Source organism: Tilletiopsis washingtonensis (assembly GCF_003144115.1).
Source record: "Tilletiopsis washingtonensis strain MCA 4186 unplaced genomic scaffold FA09scaffold_26, whole genome shotgun sequence".
In the NCBI taxonomy this organism is placed as follows: Eukaryota; Fungi; Basidiomycota; class Exobasidiomycetes; order Entylomatales; genus Tilletiopsis; species Tilletiopsis washingtonensis.
Window position 1 is genome coordinate 137412 of NW_020312023.1, and position 15216 is coordinate 152627.

The 15216-nt window shown below is 67.4% G+C and overlaps 6 protein-coding genes across 6 annotated transcripts in view; 3 read left to right on the top strand and 3 right to left on the bottom strand.

Moving 5' to 3' along the window:
- Positions 1 to 383: 383 nt before the first annotated feature.
- Positions 384 to 1858, bottom strand: FA09DRAFT_332548 (hypothetical protein). The gene has a single exon (XM_025743498.1). The coding sequence runs from the start codon at positions 1574 to 1576 to the stop codon at positions 410 to 412; it is 1167 nt and encodes a 388-aa protein (XP_025595166.1). The 5' UTR covers positions 1577 to 1858; the 3' UTR covers positions 384 to 409.
- Positions 1859 to 2151: 293 nt separating this feature from the next.
- On the bottom strand, positions 2152 to 3792 carry FA09DRAFT_332550 (hypothetical protein). Its single transcript, XM_025743499.1, has 3 exons — positions 3253 to 3792; positions 2981 to 3046; positions 2152 to 2907 (listed from the first exon to the last, which is right to left on the bottom strand). The coding sequence occupies exons 1-3, from the start codon at positions 3761 to 3763 to the stop codon at positions 2210 to 2212; spliced, it is 1275 nt and encodes a 424-aa protein (XP_025595167.1). The 5' UTR covers positions 3764 to 3792; the 3' UTR covers positions 2152 to 2209.
- A 978-nt stretch (positions 3793 to 4770) lies between these two features.
- FA09DRAFT_341612 (hypothetical protein) lies at positions 4771 to 5568 on the top strand (the record flags this gene model as incomplete). Its single annotated transcript, XM_025744472.1, has 2 exons — positions 4771 to 4942; positions 5312 to 5568. The coding sequence occupies 2 exons, from the start codon at positions 4771 to 4773 to the stop codon at positions 5566 to 5568; spliced, it is 429 nt and encodes a 142-aa protein (XP_025595168.1).
- A 556-nt stretch (positions 5569 to 6124) lies between these two features.
- FA09DRAFT_332552 (ARM repeat-containing protein) lies at positions 6125 to 10408 on the bottom strand. Its single transcript, XM_025743500.1, has 9 exons — positions 10250 to 10408; positions 10087 to 10188; positions 9976 to 10003; positions 9753 to 9915; positions 9412 to 9690; positions 7629 to 9353; positions 7279 to 7349; positions 6894 to 7219; positions 6125 to 6830 (listed from the first exon to the last, which is right to left on the bottom strand). Exons 1-9 carry the CDS (start codon positions 10253 to 10255, stop codon positions 6294 to 6296), a joined length of 3237 nt encoding a protein of 1078 aa, XP_025595169.1. The 5' UTR covers positions 10256 to 10408; the 3' UTR covers positions 6125 to 6293.
- Positions 10409 to 10909: 501 nt separating this feature from the next.
- On the top strand, positions 10910 to 13533 carry FA09DRAFT_363309 (putative CCT8-component of chaperonin-containing T-complex). Its single transcript, XM_025745571.1, has 7 exons — positions 10910 to 11003; positions 11069 to 11134; positions 11229 to 11360; positions 11464 to 11572; positions 11720 to 11819; positions 12116 to 13194; positions 13283 to 13533. Exons 1-7 carry the CDS (start codon positions 10984 to 10986, stop codon positions 13466 to 13468), a joined length of 1692 nt encoding a protein of 563 aa, XP_025595170.1. The 5' UTR covers positions 10910 to 10983; the 3' UTR covers positions 13469 to 13533.
- A 749-nt stretch (positions 13534 to 14282) lies between these two features.
- FA09DRAFT_323321 (putative GGC1-protein of the mitochondrial carrier family) overlaps positions 14283 to 15216 on the top strand; it is a gene marked incomplete at both ends in the record, with an annotated part of 2506 nt that continues 1572 nt past the window's right edge. Inside the window, 2 exons of the mRNA XM_025741084.1 lie at positions 14283 to 14429; positions 14822 to 15051. Of these exons, the coding sequence (XP_025595171.1) occupies positions 14283 to 14429; positions 14822 to 15051 (377 nt within the window). The remainder of the gene's footprint in view (positions 14430 to 14821; positions 15052 to 15216) is intronic.

Genomic DNA, 15216 nt, shown 5'->3' on the forward strand with positions numbered 1-15216 from the left:
GGGCACGGGGAGATGATCGAGAAATGTTTCATCGTGACACAAGACTTCTGCGCGTGCGAGACAGCGCACCGCACGCCATGGCCTCGCCCCTGCCACCCTCTGCGTGCCCGCCACCCTCTGCGTGCCCGTATGCGCCCTGGCGCTGCGCAACGGAGAAAGGGCAGGCTGTGGGCCGGTGTGACGCTCAGCAGGACCTGCCGTGCCATGGACGGTTTGGACGTCCTGCCCCAGCGGGCAGCGGGCAGCCAGCAGCAGCAGTAAGCAAGCAGCGTCCGAGAGCGGCGAGACTGGCTGCGTGCTGCACTGGTTGCTGCTTATGAGAGAGCGCGAGACGACATTGATTAGACAATTCCTTCGAAAGAAAGCAGACCGGGGGGGGGGAGGGGGGGAAGAGGGGGCAACGGAGCTATCACCCGGCGGCGGCAGCGAGGCCTTCGCCCAAGCCAGGCCAGTGAGCGCCCTGCAAGATGACGCCCGCCATCGTGAAAGCATAGCCCAGCAGCAGCACGAGCACGCCGGCGGCTGCCAGGCCGCACGCCAGGCGTCTGCCTGCGCGCAGCGAGATGCCTTCGCGTGCCAGCGCCAGGCGGGGCGCGTGGAATGCGGGCAGCAATGCGGGGCCTGCGAGGGCGCGATAGCCGTACGGATCCTCTGGATCCGCCGCGGCGGCGCAGGGCTTGATGGAGTGGGGCGTCGCGATCGCGGCGTCGGGCTCGGGAGCAACTGATGAGCTGCCGCGTCGACTCCAGAGGCGCGACAGCCAGCTGCGCTGTCCGGCCGCAGCCAGTGGGGGCGTGGCGGTGGGATGGGGAAAGGGAAAGGAGGTGAAGACTTGCGAGTTTGGACGGGAGCCGAAGCGCAGCGGCGGACGCAGCAGAGGAGTGGCTTCGTTTGTTGTTGCAGAGGCGTGAGGATCGTGAGGAGGGCGGGCAGCGAGCGAAGCGGAGGAGGCAGACGTGGGCAAGGGCGTGGTGGTGAAGAGTGGCGAGGGCGACGGCGACGACTGCGTGCGGACACGCGAGCTCGCGCCGGCCTCGACGGCCTCGAGATGATGCGACGACGAGCTGCCGAGCTTGCCGCTGCTGCGCTGGGCGGGCGCTACAGAGGGGCCGGCGCCACCCGCTGCGCTCCGACTGCGGCTGCGCACCTCCCGATGCTCCTCAGCCGCGGCCGCGGCGGCGGCGGGCTGGGCAGAGGGAAAGCGCACGGGCGCAGGGCCGAGTGCATAGCGGTATGTCGTCGGTGCCGGCGAGGAGGATCGCGAGCCGGAAGGCGCAGCGGCGGCACGCTGCTGCTGCTGCTGCGGTGGCGGCGGCGGAGCGTGCGGCGTGTGCAGCGTCGTCGAGCGGCTGCTGCCGCTGCTGCCAGGTGCCGCCTTGCTGCTCCCGCCACGCGCCGACGGCGACGCAGTGCGCGGCGTCGGCGAGCGAGGCAGCTGCTGCGCTGCCGCTGCGCCCGCCGCAGCGGCGTGGAGGGTGGATGCAGAGGAGGAGGCAGGGCGCAGCGTTGCCGCCCCCTGCTGCGCCGCCGCGGCGCCGCGCACCGACGACGGCTGAGACTGATGCGACGCAGGCATGGCCCCGGGCGACGGCGGCCGAAGAGCGAAAGAGCGAGGACGCAGCGGCGGGCGCCGATGCTTGGATGGGGCGCCAGGCTGCCTGGCTGGCCTGTGGGCCAGCAAGGACGTGTGAGGCAGGGGCTGCGGCGGTCTGGGCTGCACTCTCGTCGATGCGCCCCGAAGCGTGAGGACTCAGACTGCTGCTGCTGGGCGGCGCCAACAGGCGCAGGGCTCCGAGGGAGCACGGGCGCTGGCGGCTGCTGCTGAGGGATGATGGTGGTGAGAGGCGACGGACGGCACCCTGACGAGTCGGTGAGTCTAGTGGCCCGCAGACGCTGCTGCAGGGTGCGCGCCGTAGGGGCCCGCGCCGCGCCAACGGCAGGAGCATGATGGCACGGTCCAAAGCGCACCTCCACCGGCACCGGCACGCGCCACACCTCATCCACAAGGGCAGCAAGGCGCTCGAGTCGGCCCGGCGCTGGGGGCGTGGGACAGACTGAACGGCACACTCGACTGACCGCCGCAGCCACAGAGGAGTGCACGCAACGCCCTCCCTCCCCGCTCGCACACGAGATGCTCCTCGTCCTTCTCGGCACAGATAAGGGTTATGAATTGCCGCTTCCAGTGCGAGTGCGGCAGTCGGGCGCGCGTCTAGCCGACGACGACGCTCGCAGCGCCATGCTCCAGGAGCTTTTCCTCATCCTCCGCCGTGCCTGCCTCGCATCGATGACGCCGCATCGTCGTCGCGGGCGTCTTCATGTGCTGGCGCTGCAGCTTGCGCGCGCGGCGGCGAGCACTGACACATCCGCCAAACATGGCGACCAGCGTCGTGCCCACACAAAACGCCAGGGCCGCAGCCAGGCCTACGGCGCCGTGCCATGCCGTGGGCGAGACGTGCAGCTGGCCAAAGGCAAAGAGAGTGAAGGCGACGAACTCGAGCAGGCCGCCGAGGGGCACAATGACGCCGCATGCGTACGTCATGCGATCCAGTACGGCAAGGGCCGTGCTTGAGAGGCCCGTCGAGGCCGAGCTCGACGAGGGCTGCGCCAGCAGCACGCTGCTGCCGTCGGCGTGCACACTGGCGTAGCGCGGCACGCCAAGTGGGCCCAAGGCGGCGCCGCCGTCGGTGCCCGGCGCGCCGTTGATGCGGTTCGGAGCCTCGGGCGCCTGCAGCGTGATGCTGGCGATGATGAGACTGATGGCCAGAATGGCTCCCCAGATCTCAAGCACAATGCCGCCGTACAGCAGCCCCAGCACGAGACCGCCCGTCGGCGAAGACGCGTTGCGCTCCGAAGTGTAGTTGAGCAGCGACGTCTGCGTGCCGGCAAGCAGCGTGGCGAGCGTGGCCCCTGGCGAACGCGCGCCCCCATCGAAAGTCAGCATACGTGCAAGGAAAGAGAGCAAGCGCGGAGGAAAACGCACAGCTGGAGAGAATCTGCTTTGCCTGGGGCAGACTCCAGTCGTTGTGGCGCAGCGTGGGCACGATGGCTGCAGAAGGAAAGATGTGTGCACATCAGTTGTGGCGCTTCGCATGTTCGCAATGAGAGAGGAATCGCTTCTTGGCGACCATTCCCTGTCCGGGCCGCGACACTGCGGCGCATGACCGGCGCATGATAGGCCGAGCACAGGCAGTCCCTTGGCTCTCAGCGCCTTCTCGCTACATCCTTTGCACGAAGCATCCGAAGCATACTCACTCTCCTCAATCATCTCTCCCACCGCCTCGATCCACTCCCAATTGCCGTCGCCTTTCTTCCGCCAGCTGCCTGGGCCACCATAGCTTTGTGGCGGCCAGTAGCCGCCCGCGTTCAATGTTGCCGCCGGCACGGATGGCGCCTCATCATCATCGACGGCGCCGGGCGTGGCGGACTTGCTGTCAGAGAAGCGGTGTGCAGGGACACCGCCGGCTTCGCCTGCAGAGCCAGGCAGGCGAGCCGCGCGCGCATAGCCGGGAGGAGCGAGGTAGTAGGCTGGCTCTGCACCGCTGCCGCGCGGCAGCGCAGGCGCAGTGATTGGCGCGCCGCTCGCGGCGGCGGCGTGCAGCGACGCAACGTCGCGCATGGAAGCGACGCCGACGGCGGCGACGGCGGCGGCGGAGCGAGTGCTCCGGCTGCCGCTTGATACGCTGGCAGCGCGGCTGCTCTGGCCGAGGCGTGGCGCCGGACGAGCGTGCGGCGCCGATGACGATGACGACGACGACGAGGGCATAGTGGACAAGCTGGGAATCCGGAGAGGCGAGATGGATGGATGCGAGAGGGTGGGGCGATGCTGCGAGGTATATATGGGTGCGAGATGGGCCGGAGCGAGAGACGATGCTGGCGAATGAGAGAGAGGCCGAGAAGGGAGGCGGGGTGGAGACGTGAGGCGAAAAGGAAGGCTCGTGAAGTGGGTCGTGAGGTCGGGCTTGTGAGGGTCGTGAGGGGGTCGTGAAGGCTGCGAGCGGGAGGCCTGAGAGGGGCGAGCCGTGCGGCGAGTGCAGGAACCTGCAGGCGCAGCGAGGGCGCGGGGATGGCGGGCACGAAGGAAGATGCGCTTGCTGAGCGGTCAATCTCGACTTTCGCGCTGGGCTCAGGGCACGCGGCGCGCGCGCGTCAGGGGCGCGCGTGTTGCGTGCGTGTTGCTTGCCGCCGCCCATCTCGCGGCTGCGGCTGCGGCTGCGGCGGCCCTGTCTCCTCATCCCGAGAGGCAGGCGCTTGGCAGAGGGCGTCCATCTGCACATTGCATCGTCCACCGCAGTTCGAGCCGCAGAAGCCAGTGGGCGAGGCGAGCCTCATCGCCGCCGCCCGTGATGAGGCGCGCGGCGCGCGGCGCGGCAACCAACACAGGGGCCCGCCTTTGCCACGGCCGCACATGGCGCCTGGCACGCGCGCGCGAGGCGAATCCTCATGCTGCACAGACAGATCTGCATGGCGGATGCGTCGTTGATGGGTGCGTGCTGCAGGGAAGCGCACGACATGGGAGAGGGCCGAGGTGTGCATCCCCCGTGCCGACCATGGCGGCTAGCGAGGGCAGCATGCGAGCGCTCGCGGAGGCGGCACGCCGCGCCACGGCCGCGGCGTTCGGCGGCCTGGGCGGGTGCAGGTGCCTCCACCTCCCCTGCACGTCCTCGCTCGGGCGCGCCGCCGTGGCACCGGCGCATGTAGATGCGCGCAGCACCACTCTCCTCTGACTCTCCGCACCGCATCATCGCGCCGTCCGCTCCTCTCTCTCTCCCCATGTCCTCCTCCTACGACGTCTTCCCTCCGCCGCCACAGGATGCCGCCGCGCCGGCGTCGGCACCGGTGCGGCGCCGCACGAAGCCCCTGCCGCTGCCCGAGGTGGCGCGCGCACAGAAGCAGGCGCAGACGCGCGGCCTCGTCGCTGGCATGGCCGCGGGCGTGGGCGGAGGTGAGTGGGCGCGGGCATGTGGCGCCAATCGGAAGGGCAGAGAAGTTGAGGGTTGGCGTGGCAGTTGGTCACATCTTGGCGGGCTGGCAGGACATTGAGGGCGATGCCCAGTCACGCCTGGCCGCCGCAGGAGAGCGCGCCGAGGACGCAGCCAGCGCGGCTGCCGCTGTGGCGAACATCGGCCTCTCTGGGGCAGCACATACACTCCGGGGCATCGGCATAGCTCAGCAGGCCTTGTAACGCCATATCCTGACAGCTCCTTGCCCCAACTTCCACGGCCAGCCTTGCTTCTCCGTCCCCTGCTGCGTCTCACGCCCAACCGCACGCTCGGCCTCTCCTTTCTCCTCGGCTCCACCACCGGCTTCCTAGTCGCCGGACGCACCCTCTCTGCCGAACTGACGGCGCTACGCGACAGCGAGGTGCGCCTGGGCCGCGCCGCTGCCGACGCGCAGCCGCAGCATGGCGGTGCGGCGGCGGTTGCGGCGCCGCGGCGGCAGCCTGGCGCTGGCGAGGAGGAGATGCTCGCGTGGGACATGCAGGCGGGCGCACAGCAGCAGCATGAGGCGGGAGTGGCCGGCCTGTGGCAGTACCAAGATACGGCGGCCACGACACGCGGCGACCATTAGAATGAAAGCCGTTTGATAGCATGGAGGGCGCGCGGGCGCGAGCGGTGCGGCGCGCTCCGGTCCGCAGGGGTAAACAGGGCAAGGTGCATTGCACAATGCGTCGTCGCCCCCACGCCCAGCATGCTGCGGTTTGCGGCGAGCGCCCATGTCGCGGACTGGCGCATGGCAAGCTCGGCTGCGTATTCCACGCGTGGGCACGACGGGCCTGCTTTGCGGCCCCCCCGGGTTCTCTCTGCGACGCAGTTCTCGCGTACTCGAAGAGCGGGAGTCGGCTGGAGGAGCGCTTCAAAACATGCTGAAAGCGGCGCTTGCAATGAAACTCGAGGAGGCTGCTATGGCTGCGAGGCGAGGCTGCGAGGCTCCGAGACGCAACACACTTCGGCAGAGAGTCCGCTGCTGCCCCCCCCCCCCCGCCCGCCCGCCCGCACGCGCGTCGCGCCGCAGCAAGTGTCTCTGAGTCGCGCCACGCAGGCCCTCAACGTCGCACGCGCCGCACCCGCCTTCCCGTTGTCGGCCTTCGCCATACGCAGCGCCGCTGCGGCTCCCTCGACGTTGTAGGGGATACTCAAAGGATGTTTTAGGCCACGGCAAGGGACGAATAGGTAGAGAGCTCGGGGTGGATCAGAGAGAGAGAGAGCGTGTGTCTAGGGGGTCGCGATGGAAGCACAAGGAGGGTGACGGAGAGAGAGAGAGAAGCGACGTCGGCGAGGCCCGCTGGGCCCGCCTCAGACCAGGTATGGTTGCAATCCCGCCGCCTGAATCTTCTCGGGCGCCTGCGCATTGAGGCTCGAGACGAAGCCGACGAGCTGGCCGCGCGTCTTTGCGTCCAGCGGCTCGTCTGCATCGGCGAGGACGTGGGCGAAGAGCTGGAGAATGGCATCGACGTGCGTCATTGCCGCGCCGTCGTTGGCCTGCAGGAGCGTCATGAAGCACTGCAGCACGGGCGTCCACTCGGCAAAGTCGCGCTTGAGGGGCATGGAGGAGAGCAGAATGGGCAGCGCCTGCTCGAGCGGCACGGCGTCTTGCTTGCGCAAAATCATGCGCGAGAGACAGCCGCAGGCGTTGTCGCGCGCATTGCTGATCTCCTCGCGCTCGTCGGCGGCGGCAGGCGTGAACATGGGCCGGATGGCGTTGAGCAGCGCGGGAAAGTGCTCGGAGAGGTCCGTTTGCGTGTACTCGATGAGACAGCCCGAGGCAAAGGCGGCGTTGGAACGCACGGCGGCCTCCTCGTCTTGCAGCGCGCGAGAGAGCGTCGTGAGGAGCTGATTGAGGAAGAAGGGGGTGAGCCACTGCGCTGGCGCCGTGCTGCCACGCCCTGGACTCACCTCGCCCGTCAGCGGCGTGATGGCCTGCTTCATGCCGACGATGATCTCGCCCAGGCTGCCCATGGCCGCTCCGCGATCCGTCGAGCTGCGTGCGGGCGAGTAGTACTTTGTGATCTTGGGCAGCAGCGCGCCGAGCGGGTCGACAAAGTCGCCGCCAAAGACGGCCGCCATGGCGCCGACCAGATCCATTGCCGCGCCGATGAGCACCGACTCGTACTCGGAAATGTCCTCGACGCCCGACTCCTCGGGCGACTCCGTGTCGATCTGGGCCATCGATTTTTGGTCGAGAATCTCGGCGGCGTAGTTGCATACTTGGTCTGCGTGCTCTGCGCGAGGAGGGGACGGTGAGCATCGGAGTGCGGCAGGGCACGGTCAAGCGACTCACTGGCGATGATGCCCGGGCCGTTCTTGTTGAGGCACTCGGAGAGCGAGTGGCAGAACTCGATGGCCGTGGTCCTGCGGTGTGCGGATGCGTCAGCGGTGTGCGGATGCGTCAGCGCGATGCAGGCGGCACATGACGGCAAGCGCGGTGGCAACGGCGGCTCCTTGTTCTCAGGTAATAGGGAACAGTGTGTGATCATTCGGAGTCGCATCAAGTGCGTCTCACGTCGTAGTGAGCTGAGATCTGAGGTTTCTCATCATCGAGCAAGGAGCCAGCCAGCCAGCCAGCCAGCCAGAGCCGCGCCGTGGCAGGCCAGGCCACCGCAGCAACGAACCAGTCACCGACACACTCACCGGTCATCCTCGTCGGCCCAGGCGCTGAGAATCTGCGGAATGACGGCGTCGACGAGCTGCTGCACGTCTGCGTTGAGCGGCACCTCGACGTTGAGTCCGGGCTGCCAGTCTTGCGGCGCGCTGAGCTCGTTGAGCGTGTTGATGGCGGCAAAGAGACTCGAGACGGCACTCTTGCGGATGCCCTGGTAGAAGTGCTCGAGCAGGTTGGTCATCTCCTCAATCGAGGCCGAGAGGTACGGCAGGAAGGCCGCCTTGGTGTAGACGAAAATCTCGCCCAGCGAGTCGGCGGCCACCTCCTTCTCGACGGCAATGGCAGAGTTGACGTTGAGGAAGGAGTCGTTGAGTTCCTCGAGGTCGATGTACTCGTCGTCGCCATCATCCGTCGTGACAAAGTCGCCCTCTGCCGACGTGCCGACGCCGGCGCCCGAGACGGTGCCGTCGCCCGCCGCGCCAGGCACGGGGTCGTGCTCGGCCTGCTTGAACGACGCCAGCAGCGCAGGCACGACGTGCTCGAGGTACGGCGCAAACTCCTCGCCAAAGACGCGCGCCATGACGGCAAAGAAGATGAAGGCGCACTCGCGGAGCCGCGGCGACTCGAGCGTCATGCTCTGGAACGAGTGCTTCATCAGCTCGGCAAAGTACGGCCGGAAGGCCTCCTTGCCCACGGCCTCGGCAAACGTGCCAATCGTGTCGGTGGTGATGCCGCGCAGGTCCATCTCGTCGCCCTCCTCGCTGAGCAGCAGATGCGGCGTCATGCGCTGCATCGTCTGCTGGAAGTACGGCGTAAAGCCGGCCTTGGAGGCGTGTGCCGCCGAGCCGATGGCGCCCGTCACCGTGGCCTTGACGGCAATGGGGGCCGAGTCGAGCAGACCGGCAAGACGCTCCATGATGGCGGGCAGGTACTGGCTGATGTCGTCGCCCATCACCTCGAGGAGCGAGTCGAGGGCGGTGCAGGCCTGTCCCTGCGTCTCGGACTGGTTGACGAGCTCCATGATGAGCGGCAGCAGCACGGCGTGCCGCTTGGCACACTCGTCGTCGAGACTCTCGCAGAGGCATCCGAGGGAGATGCAGGCCGCCTTGCGCACAATCACATCGCCGTCCCGCAGACCGGCCTCGATGAACGGCCACAGCTGCTCCATGTGTGGCCGAATGTACTCGCTGCACCCCTCGACGCTGACGCCAAAGGCCATGAGCGCGGCCTTGCGGTGATGTGGGCTGGCGTGGCCCATGTACGCCTGCATCTGCTCGAGCAGCGGCGGGAAGACGTGGTTCGGCGGCAGCTCGGTGGCCAGGCCGTCGATGACGCGCAGCGCCAGTCGAGACGGCGAGTCCTCGTCCGGCTCGTCGGGGTCCTCCTCCGTGACGACGGGCATCAGACGCTCGATCATCGGCTTGGCGAGACCGAGAGCCTGCACCTTGCTGCGCTTGTACTGGCATGTCCAGATGAGCGAGTTGAAGCACATGATGCGAAGCGACTCCTCGTGCTCCGTGTTGGCGCCGTTGGTGAGGAAAAACTCGATGAGGTCGGGCACCGAGTTGCTGATGACGGGCGACTCGAGCATGCAGAGCGACTCGAAGACGTCGAGCACCTGCCGCACGCCCTCGGTGTGCGACTGCTCGAGACAGTCGTGCAGCACGCGCACCATCTGAGGGATGGCTTGCTGCATCGTCGTCAGGTCCTGTCCCGCGTCCGACTCGAGGTTCTCGGCGACCTTGCCGAGCGCGCTGCCAGGAAGGATGAGTCCATGTCCGGCAGAGCTGCACAGTCTCTGGCGCGACTCACCGAACCGTGGTGATGCGCACCTCGATGCTCTCTGGGTCCTGCAGGCTCTTTGCGAACACGGCGAGGATCTGCGGCAGGTAGGCCTCGAGCTTCTCGCCGCCGTCGACAAACGTCTCGAGCACGGTAAAGAAGACGAAGATCGAGACTTGGCGGTGCGACGCCGTCGGCGAGTCTGCGGCGCCGAAGAGGAACGGCAGCAGCTCCGGCCATGTGCCGGCCAGCAGCTCCTTCTTGGCAATCTCCGAGATGACGCGCGAGATGGCGTTGCGCACCAGTGTGCTGCAGCCACGGGAGCGTCAGCAGCCTGCTGGCGGGGGGTTCGCAGCTGGCCAAGCACCCACCTGTCCTCCTTGGCGATGATCTCGAGCAGGCGCGCCTTGATGCCCGCCCGCACATCGACGGCCTGCTTGAGCCACACCTTGCCGCCGCTCTTGCTGAGGCGCTTGCGCATCTCGACGGCCGCCAGCTGGCGCACGGCGAGGTCGGGCGACGAGGCGAGGATCTCTGCGAGTGGAGATGGGTGAGCCTCGGCGTGTCGCAGCCGGCGAGACTGGCAGCACTCACCAAAGAGGGCCGGCACGCAGGCCGGGTTCTGCACGACGACGACGACGACGACGACGACGACACGCCCACCGTCAGCCGCTGCCAGGGCTGCCCTCGCTCGCCGCCACGCACCTTGAACATGGCCGCCAGCTGCGCCGTGGCAGCCTTGACGGTGGCCGTGTCGGGGACATTGCTCTGCTGGAGCAGCGTGTGCAGCTGCTGCACGTATGCGGGCTGTGCAAGGCAAGGTGCGTCAGCGGGGGGTGCAGGGGCGGCCGGACGAGAAGACACGCACGTCCATGACGGGCGAGCGCTGCGTGGGCGAGACGGGAGGCGGGAGGTGGGTGCGTTCAGCCAGTCAGAGAAGGGTCGTGAGGTGGGTCGTGGAGGTGTGGACAGGGTGGAATGTAGGCCGATGCGGTGGAGGAGGGAGTGCGGCCGCCGGGATGAGGGAGAGGAAGGAAGCGGCGCGGCAAGGCCGAGCGCGGCAAGACGAGGCGCCGCAGCGCGAGAAGAAAGTCTCGCGCGCGCGCAAGCAGCGCAGCCGCCGCCTTTCGCGCGCCACGCACTGGCAGCGCAAAGGCGGCCGCCAGCCGGCGACGAGAGACCAACAGCGCGCGCGCGCGTCACTTGACTCTGCCGATCATCGACTGACGCCGGCCTGCTTCTCTGCTCTGCGTGCGCCGTGCGATGTGCGCTGACTGAGCAGCCTCGCTCGAAGAGTCATCGCGCAGCGCATCCCTGCGCTCGCGCCCATGCGGCGCCGCAGCCACGCACACCGGTGCCTCTGAGCGGGTGTCCGCCGACGACGAGGGGCGCGGCAGGCGCGGCCGCTTTGAAATTTCAGCTGCACGTGCACGCCGCTCTGCCTCTGGCTCGGCGACGGCGCTTCGCGGCCGCGCATGGCCGATGCGCGTCCTCGGCGGCGCGCTCAGACGTGCAACGCGCACCTGCACTCGCCTCTCCGCCCGGCGCGCGCCTTCGACTGCCTTCCTGACGCCTCACACCCCCCGCTCTCGCTCGCCCAGCATGTCGCTCAAAGTCCCGCGGTAAGGCACACTGCGCGCTGCGTGCGCGAGAGAGCTCCACAAGCTGACAGCGCGGTGCGACGCAGCGCGGGCATGCCCATCTTCAAGGAGGGCTACAAGGTCTCGCAGGGCATCGAGGATGCCGTGCTGCGGTGCGTCCTTGGCCGCGGCCCAGCGCCGCCTGCTTCGCCGCATCTGCACTGTGCTGATGCATCTCTCTCGTTCCTCTTGCCTTGCTGTGCGCAGCAACATCCAAGCCGCCACGGAGCTCTCGTCGATGCTGCGCACCTCCTTTGGCCCGAATGGCAAGAACAAGATTCTCATCAACCACCTCTCGCGCGTCTTTGTCACGAGCGACTCGGCCACGATTCTGCGCGAGTGCGTGTGGGGCCGCGAGCTATGCGCCGCGCTTGCCGCAGCGATGTCTCTTTGACTCTGCGCGATGGGCTGACGCAGTGATGTGAACGCCGCCCCACTACAGGCTGGACGTGGCGCACCCCGTGGCAAAGCTCTTGGTCATGGCCTCGGGACAGCAGGAGGCAGAGCTGGGAGATGGCTCTGCCCTCGTAGTCATGCTGGCCGGCGAACTTGTGAGTACCTGCTCTTGCCCTCTCGTCGCGCGGGGGGGGGGGGCAGCACTGGTACAGCCTGGCACTGCTGCGTGTCGCGCGTTGCGTGGCTGTGCTGCCGAAGGGCGACCACTGACGATACCTCGCAACCTCCTTGATGATGCGCAGCTGCACAAGGCGGAATACCTCATCACGATGGGATTGCACCCCTCGGAGATCCTGCAAGGATACGAGCTGGCGCGCGACAAGGCACTCGAGGAGCTCGAGAGTGAGTTGCGTCGTTCCGCCTCGTGTGGTGTGGGTTGGGGCGCCCTCCACAAGAGGGCCGAGGGGCATGAAGCAGGCGGCGGCTCGCACAGAGGTAGGCACGATGGAGGAGACGGGAGCGAGCGGCAAGTAGCACGACGGCACGTTCTGCTTTCGGGCAGGCCATGTTGAGGGTACGATTCTTTCGCTTCGCCACTCTGGAGGGCAGCTACAGCTCTGTGTCTCACGCGCCAGCAAACGCCTCGTTGCAATTTGGCACACGTCCGCTCACACGCGCGGCACTTCGCTCTTCTCCAGCGCTCTCCGTCGCCACGCTGGCCTCTCCGCCGACGCCCGAGTCGCTTGCGTTGGCGCTGCGTCCCGCGCTCGCCTCGAAGCAGTACGGGCAAGAGGATCTGCTTGCGCCGCTGGTCGCACAGGCCGTGTCTCTCGTGCTTCCCCATGCTTCCGCCTCGGGCGCCGCCTCGAGCTCGGCGTATCTCAAGGACTTCAACGTTGACAACGTGCGCGTCGTCAAGATTCTCGGCGGCTCGCTTGCCGATTCGCGCGTGGTGCGCGGCATGGTCTTTGGCCGTTCGCCCGAAGGCGTCGTCAAGAAGGCCAGCGCCGCAAAGGTGGCAGTCTTTACGTGTGGCCTCGACATTTCGCAGACCGAGACCAAGGGCACGGTGCTGCTGCACAACGCCAAGGAGCTGTCGACGTTCAGTTCGGGCGAGGAGAAGCAGCTGGAGCTGATTGTGCGGCAGATTGCCGATGCCGGCGTGCAGGTCGTCGTGACGGGCTCGACGGTGGGCGAGCTGGCGATGCACTACCTCAACCGCTTCGGCATTCTCATCATCAAGATTCTCAGCAAGTTTGAGCTGCGGCGCCTCTGTCGGCTGCTGGGCGCCACGCCCCTGGCGCGCATGGGCGCGCCGACGCCCGAGGAGGCCGGCTGGGTGGATGTGGTGGAGACGACGGAGATTGGCGGCGATCGCGTCACGGTGTTCCGGCAGGAAGAGGGGCAGACTGGCGGCAAGGCGCGGCCGCGCATGGCCACCGTCGTGCTGCGCGGCGCCACGGCCAACCATCTCGACGACGTCGAGCGCGCCATCGACGACGGCGTCAACGTCATCAAGGCGCTGACGCGCGATGCCCGTCTGGTGCCGGGCGCCGGCGCGACGGAGGTGGCGCTGGCGCGCCGCGTGGCCGCCTATGGCGAAAAGACGCCCGGCCTCAACCAGCATGCCATCCGCAAGTTTGCCGAGGCCCTCGAGGTCGTGCCGCGCACCCTGGCCGAGAATGCCGGCCTCGACGCGACGGAGGTGGTGGCGAAGCTCTTCTCCAAGCATGCCAATGCCGCCAATGCAGACGTTGGCGTCGAGATTGAGGCTGAGGTGAGTCCCCCCCCGTCTCTCTCTCTCTCTCCTCTCTCTTGCCACTGACTTTTCGTCGTTGCCCGCGCGCTTGCCTTGGCAAAAAAAGGGACCGGAGTCCGACGGCACGACGTCGACGACGCCGGCGCAGATCTTTGATGTGCTGGCGGCAAAGTACTGGGCGCTGCGCTATGCCACGGGCGCCGCGGTGAGCGTGCTGAGTGTCGACTCGATCATCATGAGCAAGCCGGCGGGCATCAAGGCGCCGCAGATGGGCAGGCAGGATGAGGACTGAGAGGGGGAGAGGGGGAGGGCAAAGAAAGGCAAACAATGACACACAAAAGATGCAACGCATCACACCCCGGGTGCGGGTGCGGCATGAAAGAGCGTAGTGAGCTTGCTGGGCCCCCTTGGCAGACGTTTGTGTACAAGATGCAAGTCTGAGGCAAAGCAACCTGAACGCAAGAGCGGGTTTTGGGGGCGCGAGAGAGAGAGAGAGAGAGACCGTGCAGGAATGCCGCAGCGAGGGTCTCGCTCGAGGCGCTGGCACACTAGACTTGAGGCCTGTGTGTGTGCTTTGCTTGCTTGCTTGCTGCTGCCCAGGGCATCACGTCGCACGTTGGCCGCGCCTGACCGTTGCACCTTGGCTGCTGTGGGAGGGGGCCTCTGGCTAAGACGTAGCCTCGAGACGGGGCCAGCTGATGTCTATCTAGCACTAGCCCTTGCGAGCTCGCTGCCCTGTTCTCGTTCTGCCCTCGCGGCGCCCCCGCCCCCTCCTTCTCCGGCGGCCGGCCACCGGCGGCACGTCCGAACGTCCGACGTCGGCGCTCCTCTCGGCGCCGCCGCCGCGTGAATAGAATTCTGGGGCGCGCGCAAGGCTTCCTTGACTGCTCTCATGCCCGAGCGCGCCTCGCGCTGCCGCCGCACCCGCGGCGGCCGGCGCTGCTGATTTCAGCGCCTGGCGCCTAATCTTCGCGGCGCACGCGCAGCAGCCAAAGTCGCGCCTGGATGCTCGCCCCTTGCCTCCTCTCTGCTCGCCCTTTGCTTCCCTACCCTCACACCCCCGCACGCCCCTCACCACCACCAACCACCAACCACACACGGCACCCATGTCGCCCCCTCTCGGCAAGTCGCGCGACTCGGCCCAGGCGCGCCTGCTCGGCTCGGGCACGTCGGGCGTCGCCGAGCTCCTCGTCTTCCACCCCGTCGACACCGTCGCCAAGCGCCTGATGAGCAACAAGGACGCCAGCATCAAGGTGCGTTTTGCGCGCACAAAGAAGGGGGGAGGAGGGGGGCAAAGAGAAAGCGTAAAGCAGATGCGGCGAGCGAGGGGAGAGTGAGATGCAAAGAGCAAGGAAGAGCAGAAGGGAGAGAGGTGGGGGCGGGGCGGGGCGGGGAAGCAGAGCTTAGATGTGAGGCGGCTTCTCAGCGCTGCCTGCTGCCGTTGGTGCGCCGAGCGGGGCCGATGCGGCGAGAGCTGTGTTTCGAAGGGCAGAGTAGGCTGAGGCAGGTGATGGAGAGGGGGGGGTGCAAGATCGGGGGATTGCAGCAAGCCCTCGGGGGGGGGGGGGGGGCAGATTGCAGTGTGTAGAGAAGGCCCAGAGAGGCTGACGGCGCTTTCATCTTTGGCTGGGCTCGGTCGCAACAGATGGCGCAAGTTGTCTTCAAGGACAAGGCGCACGCCTCGCTCGGCACCAAGTTTGTCTCGCTCTTTCCCGGCCTCGGCTACGCGGCGGGGTACAAGATTCTGCAGCGCATCTACAAGTTTGGCGGCCAGCCGTACGCCAACGACTATCTCGTCAAGAACCACAAGCACTTCTTTGACCGGACGTTTGGAGAGCGAAACGGAAAGAGTGTCATGCAGGCTACCGCTGGCAGGTGAGTACCGCCACCGAGGCATGCGCTTGCTCCCTCCCATGCCCCCCGCTGCGCTGCCGCGAGAGAGAGGGAGGGAGCCCATTGCGGGGAAGCCCGTGAGACGAGGTAGAGGAAGCTGTGGCCGAGGGTGCGCGCCCCCAAGTTTTCTTGAGGTCAGAAAGCCCC